This window comes from Vigna umbellata, chromosome 3, assembly GCF_029865625.1.
Source record: "Vigna umbellata cultivar VRB3 chromosome 3, Vumbellata_1.0, whole genome shotgun sequence".
In the NCBI taxonomy this organism is placed as follows: Eukaryota; Viridiplantae; Streptophyta; class Magnoliopsida; order Fabales; family Fabaceae; genus Vigna; species Vigna umbellata.
The window spans coordinates 47215878-47234227 of record NC_142167.1 but is presented as its reverse complement, the minus strand read 5'-3'; the positions used below and the strand labels follow the sequence as shown (position 1 = coordinate 47234227).

General features: G+C 29.0%; 2 protein-coding genes across 4 annotated transcripts; one reads left to right on the top strand and one right to left on the bottom strand.

The window, feature by feature from the left end:
- Window positions 1–1181: 1181 nt before the first annotated feature.
- On the top strand, window positions 1182–5204 carry LOC148202748 (uncharacterized). Of its 3 annotated transcripts, XM_088108487.1 has the most exons (5): window positions 1182–1248; window positions 2079–2191; window positions 2851–2945; window positions 3076–3338; window positions 3897–5204. In XM_088108487.1, the coding sequence occupies exons 2-5, from the start codon at window positions 2162–2164 to the stop codon at window positions 4703–4705; spliced, it is 1197 nt and encodes a 398-aa protein (XP_087964613.1). In that variant the 5' UTR covers window positions 1182–1248; window positions 2079–2161; the 3' UTR covers window positions 4706–5204. The 3 variants fall into 3 exon arrangements, with proteins under 3 accessions (XP_087964613.1, XP_087964614.1, XP_087964615.1); XM_088108488.1 differs by lacking the exon at window positions 1182–1248 and having other exon boundaries at window positions 2149–2191; window positions 3090–3338; XM_088108489.1 differs by lacking the exon at window positions 1182–1248 and having other exon boundaries at window positions 2176–2191; window positions 3062–3338.
- A 3310-nt stretch (window positions 5205–8514) lies between these two features.
- LOC148202747 (abscisic acid 8'-hydroxylase 2-like) lies at window positions 8515–17152 on the bottom strand. Its single transcript, XM_088110697.1, has 8 exons — window positions 16734–17152; window positions 16243–16561; window positions 15389–15538; window positions 14731–15039; window positions 13703–13792; window positions 12959–13144; window positions 11637–11755; window positions 8515–8913 (listed from the first exon to the last, which is right to left on the bottom strand). The coding sequence occupies exons 1-8, from the start codon at window positions 17135–17137 to the stop codon at window positions 8808–8810; spliced, it is 1683 nt and encodes a 560-aa protein (XP_087966823.1). The 5' UTR covers window positions 17138–17152; the 3' UTR covers window positions 8515–8807.
- Between the last annotated feature and the right edge of the window lie 1198 nt (window positions 17153–18350).

The window sequence follows — 18350 nt, the reverse complement described above, 5'->3', positions numbered from 1 at the left end:
TATAAATTTAATAGATTCTAAATAATTAACATTAAATGACATTTCACAAATACATTACTTGAATAAACAACATACTATAATATCATACTAAATCAAAATTTGTCTATTTCTATCTCATGGTTATAATTATTAAACTAAAACTAAAAACTTTTGGTCACGTTAAGACATCCAAATATCTAACAAATTGAACAATTAGGATCTCATGTTTCTTTAAATTTCTAATTTATAATCAGAGTTGAACATATGAAATTAAATTATTACCGAAATTTCTTAGTTTCAAACTCTCAAAGCAATCAATAGAAGAATATTACATCCGTTGAACTTAAATACAATGAGACAAAGACAGAAATAAGAAAATAAAACCAAAATGACATATGTTCTCTAAATATCACACTATAGAATATCATATCTAATCCTTTGCATGATTTGGTTTCGTGCAAATTTACAAATTGTAGAATCTTTAGAATAGTTCCATTCCACTTAAAGGATTGTTCTAATGAGACTTGACAATAACACCACGTGATATCAAGTTTGATGGATTGACCAACGTAAATTATTCTATATAAAAATACTATGTTATGCCTCATTGTTAATATTGACATTTTAAGCAAGTTGGCATTCAAATATTTATCAGCAATATTGGGATAATAGATAGATTAGGTTTAGCATACCACTAATTTAGTATCATGAGTTGGCATTTTGAGTTTATTTGTCTCGATTAGTACATTGGTTGTTTTTTTTAATTGAAATAAAAAAGATTAATTTTTTATTTTATTTTATTATATGTAAAATGCAAATATATAATTATATTATAACTTAGATCATTAATATTTATATTAAATTCTAATTATTATTTATAATAAAATAATTTAACATAGATATGATTATCTTTTTAATTTATTACATTAGAAACATTAATTATTAAAGACTTACAAAATATTTAATGATTAAGTGCCCATTCACTTTGGTAGTAGTAAATATTTGTAGATTTTTTTGGACCTCTAGAAAGGAAATTAATAATAAAAAAAACTGAAGAAGAAAGAGACACCATTGAAATAAAGCATAAAGGATAAAATGGGTATTTTAAAACAATTAGGTGCAGGAAGTAATAATGGGTGGAAACATGAGCCCAAGCACGAAGCCCAACTAAATAAAGCAGTATTATTTCTCCCTCCATGATCTGGCTTCTTTGTTGGCTTCAATTTCAAGTTCCAGTTGCGGCGTCTCTCCGAGAACTACAGTTCCAAGGTTCGATTTTCGCTTCTTCTAATCAGAACTCACTTTTATGTGGCACCATTAATATGATTACCAACAGTGTTAATATTGAAATGCATACATGAATTAGCGACGAAAGCCAATAATTTAGTGACAGATAATTCAAAAATCGTGTTTTCATGGTGGAAATAATGTATACTGTGCATATGATCTCGTATGAATGGCTAGAAAAGGGTTTGATTTTGTTTTTGGAAATTTCGAATGGATGCGTGAAATAATGTAATGTTCATAGGTTAGGGCCTTCTTCACATAAATTTCTCCATAAACTATTGTAGGAAACGAAAAATAATGTGAAATAAATTGAACTCTCTTTGTTAGGTTAAGTCAGTTTGTGCATCAGAGTTTTTAGAGAAGTTAAAGTCAAGGGCATAACTTGATTTTAGTTTAGGGGACAAGCTCGATTCATTTTTATTTTCTTATTTTCTTCTACTGCTGGTGGAGAAGTTTGTGGAGTTTCTAAGAGTAAGAGTAAGGGTCTTCATAAATGTTTATGGAAGAAAATAAAAAGATGAAGTGAAAATAAACTTCTCTCTAATTTAATGTTATATTATTATCCAATTTGAAATGATGAATGGATAAGTTTATAAGGTGGTGTAATGGTAAAGTTAGAAGGAAAGGGGAGATAGGTTGTGGTCCTTCATTAACAAAACATTAACAACTAATATTTGTTGAAAAAAAAAACTTTTCAATCTCGTTTTTGTTATTATTGTCCTCATAACTATGTGATTTGTATAGCTTATTCAATTTGCTTCTGGCGTTACAAGTTCATTACCTGTGTTGATCATTTTTTTTATCTTTGGCAGAACCTTTCCAGCCTAGAAAACTCCATGTTGCATTGAAAGCACATTTTGTTCTGAGTAGTTCTGTCTCTTTCATCGAGTCAAAGATGGCTCTTTTGTTCCAGAAATTTCAAGAGGTATATTATTATATTTGTAACGCAATAATTTTGGTGTATCAGATTGATTTACTTTCTTTTAGAAGGAAACTGTTTCTCTTACTATTTACTTAGATTATTGCAGAATATGTGCAAATTAATGTTTATTTATGGAACAAAACAAGAAATGGAGAAAAGACACAAAAATAAATAATATGGCTTTGTCTCTCAATTGACCCGATGAAGAACAATACTGTCTAACTCATTTAGAGCATAATATTCTTTGCTTTCTAGCCAGTAGATAATGATCCATTACACAAGAATACACCCATGCTCATGACGAGTTTTTCCATAACCCTAGAAAGAATGAAGTAGAACTGTAGAAGGAAAGTTCAACTCTTTATATTATTCATCTTCTGTAGTTTTCCTCCTATTTTGTGTTGTTTCATATTTGTTTACTAAATTACTATAACTTTTATGTCAACATTATATGGATTCTGATTAAACCAATGATCAAAAGGAGGAGCTCCATGATTGATGGAAGTATGATATCCTAATTCTTTCAGAGATTAGTGTTTTACAATTCTTCAGAGTTTTGGGCTATTCAAAGCTGTAGCTAGCTGTTACCTATTGTGGGTCATCAATCATATGAAACTTATGACAATAATGAATAACCAATCTCGGACTGAATTTGTTTTCAGGGTGTGAGAAGCCTGGTAAAGCGCCCTGCTTTTTCTAGGGATCCTAGACAACTACAATTTGAAGCTGACATTAACCGGTTGTTCCTTTATTTAAGGTCAGTGTACAATTCCTTGAGACTTCAAGATATTTAGATCTTTGATTTATGCCAGATGAGTCGTTGTGTATGTGATACTTCTTCTTAACATATCGGCATATTTTGCTCATGCAAAGACTTAAATATCCAGCTATAATCGTCTAGGAAAGAATGCTGATGAAGCACGTGCGGAAGAGATTATTGAAATGGCTGGTAAAGCCTCGTTTACTGATCAACAAATGCAAGTACAAGAAAATGTTCACTCACAAATTAAAACATTTTGCACCTTCATGGATGAAATTCTACTTCCAAAAGAAAAGATGGTAAATGAACATGAACCAGAAAGCACGGTGCTTCACCGAAGTGGCCTTAGTTTTGCTGTGGGTAGGAGTAATCCAGCCCAGAATAAACTCGGTGAGTTTGACCCGCACCTCCTTTCCTTTCTGCATACTTATGCAATCTTGGTGAGCATTAGGAAAAGAAATTAACACTTCAGCACTAAAGTGTCATCATATTTCCATGTTTTACTGATCAGAATGTCCGCATCCTTGATGTGATTTGTGTTTTAAGATCCATCATAGCATGACAGAGCATACTCGTTTACTCTCTTTTTTGTGGGTCACAGTTTCTTGTAGGCTCTATGAATACGAAGCCATGGATGTGTGCAGCTGAGATTTGTTTCTACCTAATAATTAAATGTATGTAAATGTAGATATCATTGATCTGTATGAGAAATGCTCATATTTTTTGTTCATGAACCTGACATGTCAAGTAATTTAAAGTTTCAACACTGACCTCTAAATTGTTGCATAACCGTTTTATGCTGTTTGTCTTCCTTCAGACAAAAAAGGGTACAAAAAATATCCTATTTTAGTGATAATTTACCTTTAGTTATTCATTTATACTTTCGTATATTATTGGGATATTTTCTCCTTTTTACTTGTTCACTGTAGCCACTTGCTTTTGGAGCAGCTGCCCCCAAGACAATACCATTAAGCCGAGCTGAAGTTTCTCAAAATTTAAAAAATCAACTTGGCTACACTGTTAATGTCAAACCTTCTCAGATACCTCACAAGGATGCTGGCCAAGGTCTTTTCTTAGATGGCACAGTAGATGTTGGTGCTGTGGTGGCCTTTTATCCGGGCATAGTCTACTCTCCAGCTTATTACCGTTATATTCCAGGGTACCCGAAGGTTGATGCACTGAACCCTTATTTGATTACAAGATATGATGGGAATGTCATCAATGGTCAACCTTGGGGTTGTGGAGGTGACAACCGAGAACTATGGAATGGTTGGAAATCTGGAGAAATCAAACCTGATGTGAAAGGAGCTGAGCCTGAGAGAGGTTCAGAAAGGTTTTGGAAACTACTTAGTAAGCCTTTGGAAGGCTACAAAGGAGATAACGCTGAAGTGATTGAGCGTAGAAACCCATTAGCCTTAGCTCATTTTGCCAATCACCCTCCAAAAGGGGTGCAACCAAATGTCATGATTTGCCCCTATGACTTTCCATTGACTGAAAGCGACATGAGAGTCTACGTTCCAAATTTGTTGTTTGGAAATGCAGAGGTAAATATGAGGAGATTTGGCAGCTTTTGGTTCAAGGGAGGGTCAAAAATTAGTGGATCACATGTTCCATTACTGAAAACTCTTGTTCTGGTTGCTACTAGGCCTCTTCAAGATGAGGAACTCCTTCTCAATTACAGGCTGAGCAACACCAAGCGGAGACCAGAATGGTATATTCCAGTGGATGAAGAAGAGGACAGGAGAAGATGGAGTTAGTCAATCATCCAAACATCCGAACAACTTCGTAATTCAGAATTCCCTTGTTTCTGTCTCGGCAAGGATGCTGAGCAACACTTATACAAACTTGTTCTTGTAATCCTTATTCGGATGTTATTTGTGTTGACTCAGCAAGGATGGTGAAATTTTTTCGAGATTGATTTTGTTGCTATGTTTTCTAGAAGACAAAATTGAATTGAAGGTGATGTCCAAAATTTCAGGTTCAATTAAACTGAATAATGAATAAATGACTCATCACATCATCCATCATCCTCTTACAACCTGGTACGGGAAACCCCAAAGTCTAGCATGTTTCTATGGCTTCTGATTTCTCTCACTTGTGCTGCCTGTTACATCTTTAGTGAACCTTGGCATAGTTTTTCTGAACATCTTTCTCTCTTACATCCAACACCTTTTTATTTTTATTGAGGGGTTGTTTATTTGAAGAACTAGCATACATGTATATTTCCTTCATCAATTATGACTAACTTTAGCAAAACTGAACAGTTACATTAATATTAGTTGGATGTTGAAAATTTAGCTTCAAAATTACGAAGTTAGTTTACTAAAGTATAAGTGTTTCATAAAATTATTAGCTGTGTCGTAATAAATACACAAAATCTTAGCATAATGTTTCATATAAACTTTAATTTTATTTTGAGGATAAACATGTATGTTTAGAGTATTTATAATTAGTGTTAAACTTTTTGTAATTTTTATTTATAGATAAATCATTTTAGGGGAACCTTTAGTGTTAAATATTCTTTTTTCCATTATTCATTAGTGTCTTCAAATATTTCTAATCAAATTTAAAATAAAGTAAAATATCACTATTTTATGAAGGTATCATGTGTCCATTATGTTAATTAATATGTATTGGTTAAAAAATTAATATAATATAAAAAGGTTTAGTTAGTTATTTGGTTTTTGTTTTCATTAAAAAAATGTCAAATTGATTTTCTAGTTTTTTAAAGTCTTAATTTGGTTTTAATTTATAAAAGTTGATGCAGTTTGATCTTTTCTGTTCAATTTCTTGAAAAAGATTAAGGATTTTTTTATCAATATTGACATTAGGATTATGTTAATTATACTAACAATATAGATTATAATGTTAAGAGTTTCATTCATTGCATCATTTTTTCATAAACTAAGACCAAATTTAAAGAAAAGACCGCGTCAATATTTTACAATCGGAACCAAATTGGTACTAAAAGAAACTGGAGAACCAACTTAACATTTTTAAGCGAAAACAAACCAAATAACTAATTAAACCTATAAAAAACATATGATAGTGATTTGAGATGGATAAGTATACTTGTTCATATTAACAAATTCTCCTACTCTTCTAATTTTTTTAATACAATTTTTCCCTTTGTCCTTTTTGTGTTTTTCTTAGTTGGTAACTAGTTTTAAACCCATGCCTACACATGGGTTGATGTTTGCTCGTGTGTTTAAAACTAAAAGAGGTTCATAGATTAAGAAAAGAGATAATAAATATTTTTAAGTTTATAATTAAGTTTTTAATACAATTAACTTGAAAAATGATTTATAGGTCTAGAAAATCAATATGTCTAAATAATAGATTTTGTAAAAGTACAAAAGATAAAACATGTGCAAAATTAGAATAGACTCTAAAAATATAAAAGATATACAAAAATATGTAGAGTAGATTAACTAAAACTATAAATCAATGTATGAAAAAACTGATATAATGTGTATTGTTAAACTCATTTAATTTGTGTATTGATAAATTGGTCTAATATGTATTGTAAGACTTGTGTTATTAGTATATAAACAAATTTGTCTAATGTGTATTGCAAGACTCGTCTAATCAGAGAACTAATAGAGTTGTGTAATGTGTATTAATAAACTCATATAATATGTGTCTTAACAGACTCATTTACGGTATATTCTTAGACTCATCTAATCAATTTATGGAATAACTCATCTAATGTTTTCTCTTATACTTATCTAATCAATATATTGACATATTTGTGTAATGTATATTGCTAAACTCGTCTAGTGTGTATCGCTATACTTATCTAATCAATGTATGAATAAGCTCGTCTAATGTGTATTACAAGATTCATCTAATCAATTAATAAACAAACTTGTCTAATGTGTATTAATAGGCTCGTCAAATTTTTGTGTTGAAAGACTTGTCGATTTAATTATGATAAGTCTTTAGATAATATATTATATTTTAATATTTTTACTCTAATTAATTATGATAAATCTATCAACAATATATATTATTATTATTATCTAACCATAATATCTAATTATATATAATATCTCAATGTATCTTTTAATTAACTATATAATAATATCTAAAAATATCTTTTAGAATATCTAACAATATCTAATAATATCATTTTATAATAATAAGATCTCTTTTAATCATTAAGATTATATCTTCTATTTTCTTTCAACTACTTTTTAAAATAACAATAACTAAATCTTCAAAAGGATTTATATAATAATATCTTTTTATTAAATTTCGAGATTATTTAATTTACATATTTTTCCTTTCTACACCTCCTTATTTTAATATCTTACACCTAATTACTAAAGGTAAAAGTTTATTATTTTTCCTAAGCCAAAATATAAATAAAATAATATAACAATTATGTTCTAACAAGGGTGTACACTCAATAACACTAATTTCCAAACAAAAATATCAAAGTCAAAAGACTATCTTATTTCTAAGACACTTATTTTTCCCTAATCTTACAAAACTAAATAATTAATATAAAATGAATCAGGTCTATATTAATAGAACTAATTTAAGCATACAATTTAATTAAAACTAAATCCAATTATATAAATTTCAAAATTTAATTCAAACAAACAACAATTTTTAACAATTGAACTCACAATACTATGTCTCTCAACTAGGAATTAACTTCAAGTATTAGAATGTGAAAGCCAATTATAAATATTTGTTCTGAATTTGTGAAATAATTGTTGGATTTTTTGAGAAGAGATTTTATATCACGGAGTAATAAACCAAACAAGAGACCACAATATTATTTTCAACTCAAAATTTTAAAATAATAAATTTATGAATTTTTTACTTATATATGGTTTATCTTACTATTTTTACTAAATATATAATTTTCAATTTAGCTTGAATTCTAACTGTACATACTATAATTAAAAAGTTAATATATATATTATTGATTAAATTTCTGATGAATAGTTGTATTTATTACTTTTTTTTTCTCAAGTGAATCTCTCTTGTTTATAAAAAAGACAAATTGATGAATTATGTGTATTGTAGTTTTATGTATTACAACCTGGCATGATGATAGGAGGCTTAATGCAAGAAGAGTTTGATTTGATAGTAAGTTGTGTGAAGATCCACATAATAAAGGAAAATGCAAAGGGTGGAGGATGTTTGAAAATCATGGATCTTTCATAACTTATCATGAATGCTAACATGAGACAGACCATTTCATATCTTATCTCACAAACCAATTGTAAGATCATTTGTGTCCATACGATGTCTTTGTGGATTGCTGGTTTCTTCTTTAACTTTCTCTTTTCTCTCCCCATGGAAATGACAACTCAGATTTTAACATCTTAGGTTCATTTTTGTCTCCCTTTTTCCACTTGCAATAAATCCTTTACAACATTCTAATTTGGCCACGCACCCCTTTTTCTTCTTGCTCAAACACCACCCAATTATACTAAATATCATCACCAATAATCTCTCTAGCATAAATCCATACTAATAAAAAAATTAGTATATTATAAATTAACACACTAAAAAGAAAAATTACACTCACGAAAAACAAAAACATATATAATACGAATCCAATTATATATAATCAGCATTCACATATTTCCAATTTTGAACAGTTCATTTACTTGTACATATTCTTTTTTCCGCACAAACAAATTGATCATGCACAGTGAATTTTAATGCGAGATTCAATTAAGAATCTTTATATCTCTACAACAAAATGAAAGATGGAAAAAGATAAAATAAAAAATAAAAAATAAATATTCATTATTTTGACTGGGGACAAATTGCTTTGGCCCCACTTTCTTAACATGTTGTGAATTGATGATTCTCCATAAGTCTAAGTTTGCAACTTCACGTAAATATCTTTCTCCTTGGGATTATCTTCACTGGTAATCCATGTTTTGGCACAGGAAATGGACCGTATTGTATTCCATCCTCTTTCCCCACAACTTCCCACCTATATCAACCATCAAAATAACAACAAAATCTCTTTCACAACTTCGCAGTTTTCCCATTAAAAAACTATCTTTATAACTTCAACAACATATACTGATATAATATGAGTGTTAACATCTGCATTGTCCAAGACCAAAATATTAAATAATTATAATGTTTTTACTGATATAATATGAGTGTTAACATCTGCATTGTCCAAGACCAAAATATTAAATAATTATAATGTTTTGGGTAGGATTGAGATCCTTTCCTCAAAACACTTAAAGTTATTCTGAAGACCATATGGATTTCTTAATAATTTTCTATCATCCTAGTAACGTTGATCGTTTGCTCTCCTTCTTGTCCCATCCCATGCCAAGGACAAGGAGAAGAGAAAACGAACCGCGCAACTTGAATAACATAGGATCGTTAGAAAGCTTATCCGGTCTTTAGAATAACTTTGAATGTTTTGAGTAAGGAATTTCAATCCCTACCCGAAACAAATAACATAAATGATGGAAATTAATAACATAGCTTTCATGAAATTGACAAAGGCATGATGTGAAAAATTAATGTGCAGGCATATATAGTCCAGAGTGTAACATTCTCTAAATGGTTAGTATTTAGATATAGAATTTTTGGAAGGAAAGAGCAAAATGGTGAAGTGGGTGAGGGTCACATTCAAATGAATGAAAGAGGGTGATGAGGAGAAGATATGTGTAGGTGAAATATTAGATATGATGTGGTGTGTAATTGTGCAGAGACATGTGTGGTGTGAAGTAAAACTTGTTCCATTGAAATTTGACTGCATGCTAACATTATGGACTTTGTCTTTGTTTGTCAGACCTGCCACCAATAATATTCCACATGTGTTGTTCTCATTTCATCAACCCTAGCTAATTGCGTGGACTAATTTTATTTCCATTCATGCACATAATATATATATATATCATTCACTGTGTGCTATGACTGTGAAGTTTTTAGTATATCTATATCTATATTATATATATATATACACGAGTAATTCTGGACCAAGCTTGCTTCAGAAACTAAAGGACAATTAATCCTGATTGGTCCAGATAAATAAAGATCAATGTGAAGTCACGTTCATTGATTAAGTGGATATGAAAAAGGGGCTTTTCCTTTTGAATAATTTTTTTATTCCTTTCATATTATACTAGTTATTTTCATTCTTTAAAATATTTCAAAAAATCTAGTTTTTTTATAATATTAAATAGCATAAAAATCACCTATTTTGAAAGACTAAATTAATTTCATTTTAGATATATATATATATATATATATATATATATATATATATATATATGATGATATTTTAATATGATGATGATATATGTGATGTTAATTTACGATTCATGTTTGGTTGTGATTACCTTTTAGAGAAATAACTGTTTATTTGAAAAAAATCTCAAAAAAATAAAAAATAAGTGATTATTTCTTCAAGAACATAATTAATATATATATATATATATATATGTATATATATATATATATATGTATATATATATATATATATATATATATATATATTAAACTTATTTTGAATAAAGTATTACCTTTTATCATCTCTCCGAAAACATGAATTTTTGTCCTTTATTATTCCCTCAACATATTTTGAGGGTATTATATGTATGCGAGATTTGTTCATAAATATGTGATGATTATCTTAATTTAAAAAATAAAAGGCGATCACAATACATAGCAATTTCTTCAATATTCTGAATCTAGAAGATGACTCTGAGTTACATGTGCAAGAGTCTTACGAATACGTTTGGCAAGAATACCATGCATGTGTGCCACGTATACGTATGAAATACATGGCTACTGATGAGATCCCTAAGAATATATAAAATATTGATATCCTAAAAGAAACCCTTTTTTTTTAAGAGGACCACTTCCACATATTAAGGAACATGCAGAAGCACTACATAATTAATTATAGGACCACCTTCCTCTATCAATCTTCCATGTAATGGTCGATCTCTATCATTGCTGACGAACTTGCTTAGCAAAAAGTTCGTTCAAAACTTGCTTCTAAAGAGTCTAGATTTTAAATTAAATAAAAAGTTAAACACTTTATAAAAAATTCCTTATTCCTTAATATATATTGGAGGAAACATTGAACCAACATGTCTTATATGAGTGAATAGGAATTTTGCTTTATAAATTAATTTTGTAAAATTAAACATAATTTTAAAATTTATTTTTTAACATGGTATTAAAACGGTGTAATAACGTGAAAAATTAATTTTGTAAAATTAAACATAATTTTAAAATTTATTTTTTAACATGGTATTAAAACGGTGTAATAACGTGAAAATAGGGTGATAAGGTGAGTTTAATACAATTATTTGTTAAGTTTATTATTTCTTTTGTTATGAAGTTTTTATTAAATCATTTTATTAATATTTAGACACATGATAAATATATATCTCGATTAAAAAAAATGTCTTAGACGTTTTACATTAATTAAAAATAAAACTTTTTTACAACACATAAATATATAAATGAATAAAAATCTGATTTTAAAAACTAATTTTGTAATAATAAGTTAGCACATTCTCTTTAAAGTTGAGTTAGGTTTAATTTGAGTTGTTAACAGCAAATGTAAATATGGAAACATATTTGAAGGAGATAACCTAAAATTTGAGATGTTTAAGGTTGATGAGATGATGATGATGATGATGAATGTGCATATGATATTTATGGTTAGGAGGGAGAAACCTGTAAGAAAGTGTGAGATGATGGAGAAGGACAAGAAGTTCTAGCTTGGCCAGCTCACTGCCTGGACAAGAATGGACACCATTTCCAAAAGGCATGTATGTGTTTGGTCTCGGTGGTACCTGCATAAACTCAAACACCTCATCATCTTTCACCTACATATACATACATCCATGTATATATGTATATATACATACATCTGTCTCTCCTAGTACCATTTATGAATATATACATGCATGCATGGATGTCTGGTGTTGAGCAAACAATGAAATTAATTATTGTGTTGTGCTATCCTACAAACTGATATCACGTGCCTCTGATACTCGCCAGATTGTCAAAACACAGAATCATTCACCTTAGAAGAGAGGAAGATTCAAATAGGTAATGAAAGGGACTTCACACCAGGATAATCTAACCATTCATAACCTTATGTTTCTCACATAAAGATAAAATATAAACTTTACTGGAGAGACACACGATATTAAATGATAACGGATCAATTCGGATACGAACAACAATCCGATCCGAAAAACAAAATTCACGTTGATTCACTGTTCGTACGGATATTCGTTAAAAAATATCTGTAAGTATTTTAAAATTCCTAAAAAATATTTATAAGTATTTTAAAATTTACCGATATTTATGGATACTCGTAAATATTCACAAATATTTAAAAAGATATTTTTATAAATTATTAAAATAAAATTACAAAAAATATATTAAATATAATATAAATTAAATTAAATATAAATTAAAATTTAATTTTAATTAAATTTAATTTTATTTTATAAAATATAAATTAATATTAATTTAAATTAAATTTAAATTAATAAAATATAAATTATTTTTGCGAGGTAGTAGTATATATACGGATATGGATAATATACTATTCATACCCGATCTGTTTAGAAATATATATTAAAATACCGTTACCCATAACTCGTGGATATCCACGAACACAAATTCTTTTTATCATCCCTACATAATATCAATAAGGCTTCAGTCTAATTACACAAGAAATTAACACTACTTTCTATCAAAAACCAAAAAGCTTTAAAATAATTTATTAATAAATTTTTCACTTTTATATAATATTTTACTTTATCATTTCTATCTATGATATTTGAATTCTTGAATTCTCAACGTATTCTTACATACTATGATATTTGAACTCTTGAATTCTCAACGTATTCTTACATATATAGATATTTTGTTCTACTTCTTCGATGCATCTTCTTAAAAAAAAGAACACTAATATTATTCTTAAAATGAAACAACAACAAACATGTTTACAAATAATAAGAAATTTTGTGCATATATATTACCTCGAATCTTGAAGGGTCGAACTTCTCTGGGTGAGGGAAGAAGTGAGCAGAATGATGAATGCTTCTGAAGAGTGGAAGGACCTTCCAACCTTTCGGAATTGTGTAACCTTCCAACTCCACATCTGTCACTGCTTCTCTGAATGTGAATGACAAAATGCTTGCACTTCTCAATGTTTCTTGAATCACCTGAATTTTTCACTTCCTTCAATGCATCTTATAACTATTTAACACCCTTTATGATGTTTTAATTACAAAATTAATCATGCATCACTGAGATTTAAATTTTCCCATTTTACCACAAAAAAAAATACTTCTACTTGTGTTAATTAAATGCAATTATTCAAAATATATCCACTATACATTGTTTTTCTTTCATTTATAGCAAATATATAGAGTGTTACACTTTTAAATGAAAATACTAGTTATAAGTGTGTATAGAAGTATAAAGGAAAAAGACCTTTTAAAAAATTATTGAAGTGAAAAAATGGAATCAATGTCATATCTAATATTTTCTACTTATGGTAACATTAAATTACTTATAAAAAAATTATAAAGAAAACAGTAACATCAACTTTGTCAATGTCAATTAATGTCTTCCAAGTGATTTTAAGTGGACAAAATCGATGACATTTTTTTTCATTTAAAAAATAATTTCATGCTGACCAAACCAACTCATTTTTTTTTCAGAAAAGAAAGGAAAATTATATTACTGATTAATAAAAAAAAAAAAACAATCATAGATACCCGATTTGTGAATGGCATTTGCCTGGTATCATCCCACGAAAGTCCACGATTTTCCATAGCTAGTTTGCTTCTTATTCCTTCTTGTTCTCTCTGCAAAGTTAAAATTTACAGAGAAAATAATGGAAATCAGCCACTCTAATCAGTAAATTGTGTATCCAAAAATATTAATAATGCAAAGAATCTTCTTTCGGTCATAAGTAATTATTAAAATAAATTTATTGGTTCTTATAATATTATATTTAGCAGTTTTTTCTCTCAAATTACCTTTAAACTTTTAAAATATTTACTTTTTCCTTGACAAACATATTTTATTTCTGTAATTTCTGAAAAAAGACAGTTTTTAGTGTACCCAAATGAAAATAATTATCTGAAAATTGGTTTTTTAAGTAAGCTTATCTGAATGAAAATAAAAGTGATTGATTATATATTAAAACTTGAAAAATCATTTTTTGTTACTTTAAAAAATAACTATGTTATCGTGATAGTTTTGTCTGTTTGCATTCATCATGTACGAAATACCAAAACACACATATTCTAAAGACATCAATTTTAACACCGATTAATTTTTAATGTATCAAAAACTTGTTTAATCTAAATTTTCGCAATTTACACTCAAAGGTTATGGAAATTAAAATACTATAGAAGATTCAACAAAAGGGTTGACTGAAAATATTCTTTTCGTACACAATTATACAGCTAAGAAATTAAAAAAATTGTGTTTCGTTATAAAAGTTATGTAATTTTTTTTTTAATAAGAAGTATGCGAAGATCATATATATTAGAGTAAATAATGGAATTATCACGTAATTATTAAAAACAATAATTTTAGACGACATTTATAAAATATAAAAAATTAAATTCTTTATAATTTAGTTTAAAAATGAAATAGTTTAAAGACAATATATATATATATATATATATATATATATATATATATATATATATATATATTGAGATATTACAAGTGTATGACATGTGTGAGATTGAAAAAAATTATAAAAGAAAAAAGAATAGAATAGTAATGTGACCGTCACAGCTTCCAACAGATTGGAGTTGTCATGAAGGTACTTGAGGACCCATGTTAGGGCACTTGCTGTGGTGTCATGTGCAGCAAATAGCACACCAATCAGATTATCTGCTACTTGAGAATCACTCAGTTCCATGAACACCTTCTTCTCCTCACCACATGATGAAGATCTCGAAGATGTTGATCTTGATCTCGATGGTGAAGATCTTGCTTGCAATAGAACTCCCAATAGTCCTCCTCCATACTTTGAACTCTCCACTTTTCTTCTCTCGATTATTCTTCTTATGCTCTCATTCAAATGCTTCCTTGCCTTCAAACACACACACACATAGATTTTCTCTTTTCAATATTATGAACAAACATCATGGTAATTACGTATAAAAGATGGAACTTTAAGATAAGAGAAATGTTTTACTAAAGGTTTTAATGATGAAGATGAAGATGGTGGGTTTTGTTTTGTCCCACTTTTAACTTATTCCTTAACTACATAAAATACTCCCACGTTGTCTCATAATGATTCGTACGGAAAATATCTCTCGTAATCAATTCGTATCAAAATTATTCGTACTATATATCTAACAATCTTCGATAATAATAATAATAATAATTATTATTATTATTACAATAATGATTATTATTATTATAATTGACTTTGATACCTTCATTGCTTTCCAATAGGAAGTTCCAGGAAGATGTAATGGATAAGAATTGTAGCCTTTCTCCAAGCAACGATATAACTCTCTGATTTCTTCCATTTCCAACTCCTTTATCTCACCGAAGGCTGAGATTGCTGCTACTTCAAAAGCATACTAATTCAAAAAAAAAAAAACAAAAATAAATAATTTAGATTCTTGGTCCACGTGATCAAGTAAGTAATTCTTTTTCAAATTTTTTTTTATCGCATTTTTTTTCCTTATTTTTTCCCATCCGACCAAAAACAAACGAAGAAAATGTTTATCATGATTCGCTGCTCTTCAGAAATGATAATGTTTGTGTCCTCAAAACAAAAAGTCTTCTTTTTTTTTCTCTCAAATATACTCCTGTATAATTAAAAGTATGCAGGACCACTTATTTTGACAAAAAAAAAAATGTAAAATGTATGCAGAACCACTTATATTGTTAAAGAAAGACAAAAAAGTGGTTAACCAACTAAAGATATTTTTAACTATCTATTTGTATTAACTACTATTATTGATTTACATAAATAATAATAATAATAATAATAATTGTTATTATTATTATTTGTGTAACCATAAACAATGTTGGTGTCCATACTAGAGTTAGAGAAACCTATATTTGTATTAATTGAAAATGTCACCAATTTTAAAGAAAATAAATAATCCTAGTCATTTTAACGAAAATATCGATAGGAGATGTTGTTGTCAGTTCGTGTATTATAAAAATAGTAAATTTAAATCTAATTTAATTCCAGAAAATTAATTAAATAAGTAAAATTTTATAAAATTAGATTAATAAAATGAATATTCATTAATATGAAGAATAGAATAGATACCTTTTTCATCTCTTGCAAGGTGTTGATGGTTTTGTTAGTCCAAGAAGGAACCATTTTGATAACAATTTGCTCGACATGAGAGACAGAGTGTTTGATTGTGGAGGGCAGAAAGGAGGCCTGAACGAGCTTCTTGAGCATGGAATGATAGGCACCTTGCTGAAAGAAGACAGCCTCTGGTCCTATGAGCTTCTCTTTGCTGGGAGGGTATGTTGGTTTGAAGAGATGTGCCTGAGTCACAAGGACTGTCCTAGCTGCCTCAGGGCTCGATATCATCACACACGGACATCCTAATATGTTTGTCTTGAATATATCACCATACCTTCACCACACAAAATCATCATAAATGCACTTTCACACATTCTATAAATAGTATATGTTGTTAAAGACATAAGGACATACATGTTTTGACATGCACCGCCCAACTCACACAAACATTCTCGTATATTTACAAAAACATTAACACACAGATGTTTATATGTATATAGATGTACCTATTTTGGCGGTTAGAGAAGAAGGAATTTGGGTTTTGAGTGTAGAGTTTGAGGGTTTCTCCGAGGTAGGGCCAACCCATGGAGCCAGGGGGGAGTTTTTTGTGGTTATGGTGGTGCCACCATTGGAGGAAGGGGAGGAGGAGGAGGAAGAAGAAGAAGGAGGTGAAAAGGAGGAAGGTGTAATCTTGGAAAAAGTTGGTGAGAGGTTGCATGGTGGAGGAAGAGATTTTGGAGAGAGAGAAAGAGTTTGGAGGCATAGATAGATAGATAGATAGGTGAAGAAGAGAAGATAGTGATATGTATAGTTTTTGTGAAACTGAAAAGAGTTGTGTGAAGGGGTGTCGGTTGGGAGGAAAAGGTTTTATAGAGTGGCAGGTTGGGGTTGGGACATGCGTCACAACCATAATGGCAACACTTCAACTTCATTCACCCTTCACAAATTCCACACTATAACTATTCAAAATAAATTCATCTAGAATTTCCTCATCTCATCTCTTCTCTTCTTCAACCAATGCACATATATATGGTATAGCTAGAACAAATATTCATTTTATTTCTACATAAATCTATGTATATTTGGTTTTTAAATTAGGTAATTTTCTTTCAAGTTTAATTTGGATAGATAATTTTTTCTCTGGTAATAATTAAAATAATAATACGGATCTCGTCTGAATCTATTTTAGTATATTTTATATTTGGTCACAGATCGAAACAGATTAATTCGGATAAGATGTATGACCGAATATATAGTACTATCTTGTATAATTATAGGTTTATAAGTACAAAAATTAGTATATTGACCGAGTCTTTAGGTTAACTTACTTATTTTGCTCCGATTCTAACAATAATGTTAAAATAGATTTTCTTCATTAATAATAGTAAAAATATAAATGTAATCACACTTTTTTATGTCAGTAAACATCATTAATATCAACAACCTTTAACACATTATCATTACCATATAATCACCATAAGTGTAAGATGTGAAAAACTTCTTCATAGTGTAACATGCATTATATCACCAATATTATTCATAATAACAAAGAAGAACAAGATCACCATAAGTAGTAATAGTGGTGTCATAATTATCATCATGATCATTCTCTTTTTGCTTGCTTTTGCCTTTGTTCCTTTTTTTCCGCTTAAAACAATATATTGGTTGCAACAATAATGGCACTTTGTATTTTGACTCGGACTTACTCCTATTCTTTTTTCAACCACTTTTGAGTTCTTTTCTCTAACATCTCTTTCTTCTTTTTTTGTGACAAACACCTAAAATTAAGATGGAGAACCACGTGTCTTCCTTCTCATATATTCTTTAAGAGTATCACTCTTTGTTATTTAGAAAGAAGTAATGCCATTAAGGGTTGAGTTTGTAACTGAAACTTGAAATATCTTCCAAGACTCTAGTGAAATTAGCCATAGTTCCAAAAATTCATCTTCAAAATTTACACCCATTTTTTACAGTAGATCTAAGACCAATTAATAAATGCCATTCAAGTTATTTGACATGGAAGAACTCTTTATGTACCTTAAATTCTACAAGGAATTCAACAAATGCAATTTAGTATCGCTAGACTTAAAATCATACAAGGATTTAATATTTTCTCACAGTTC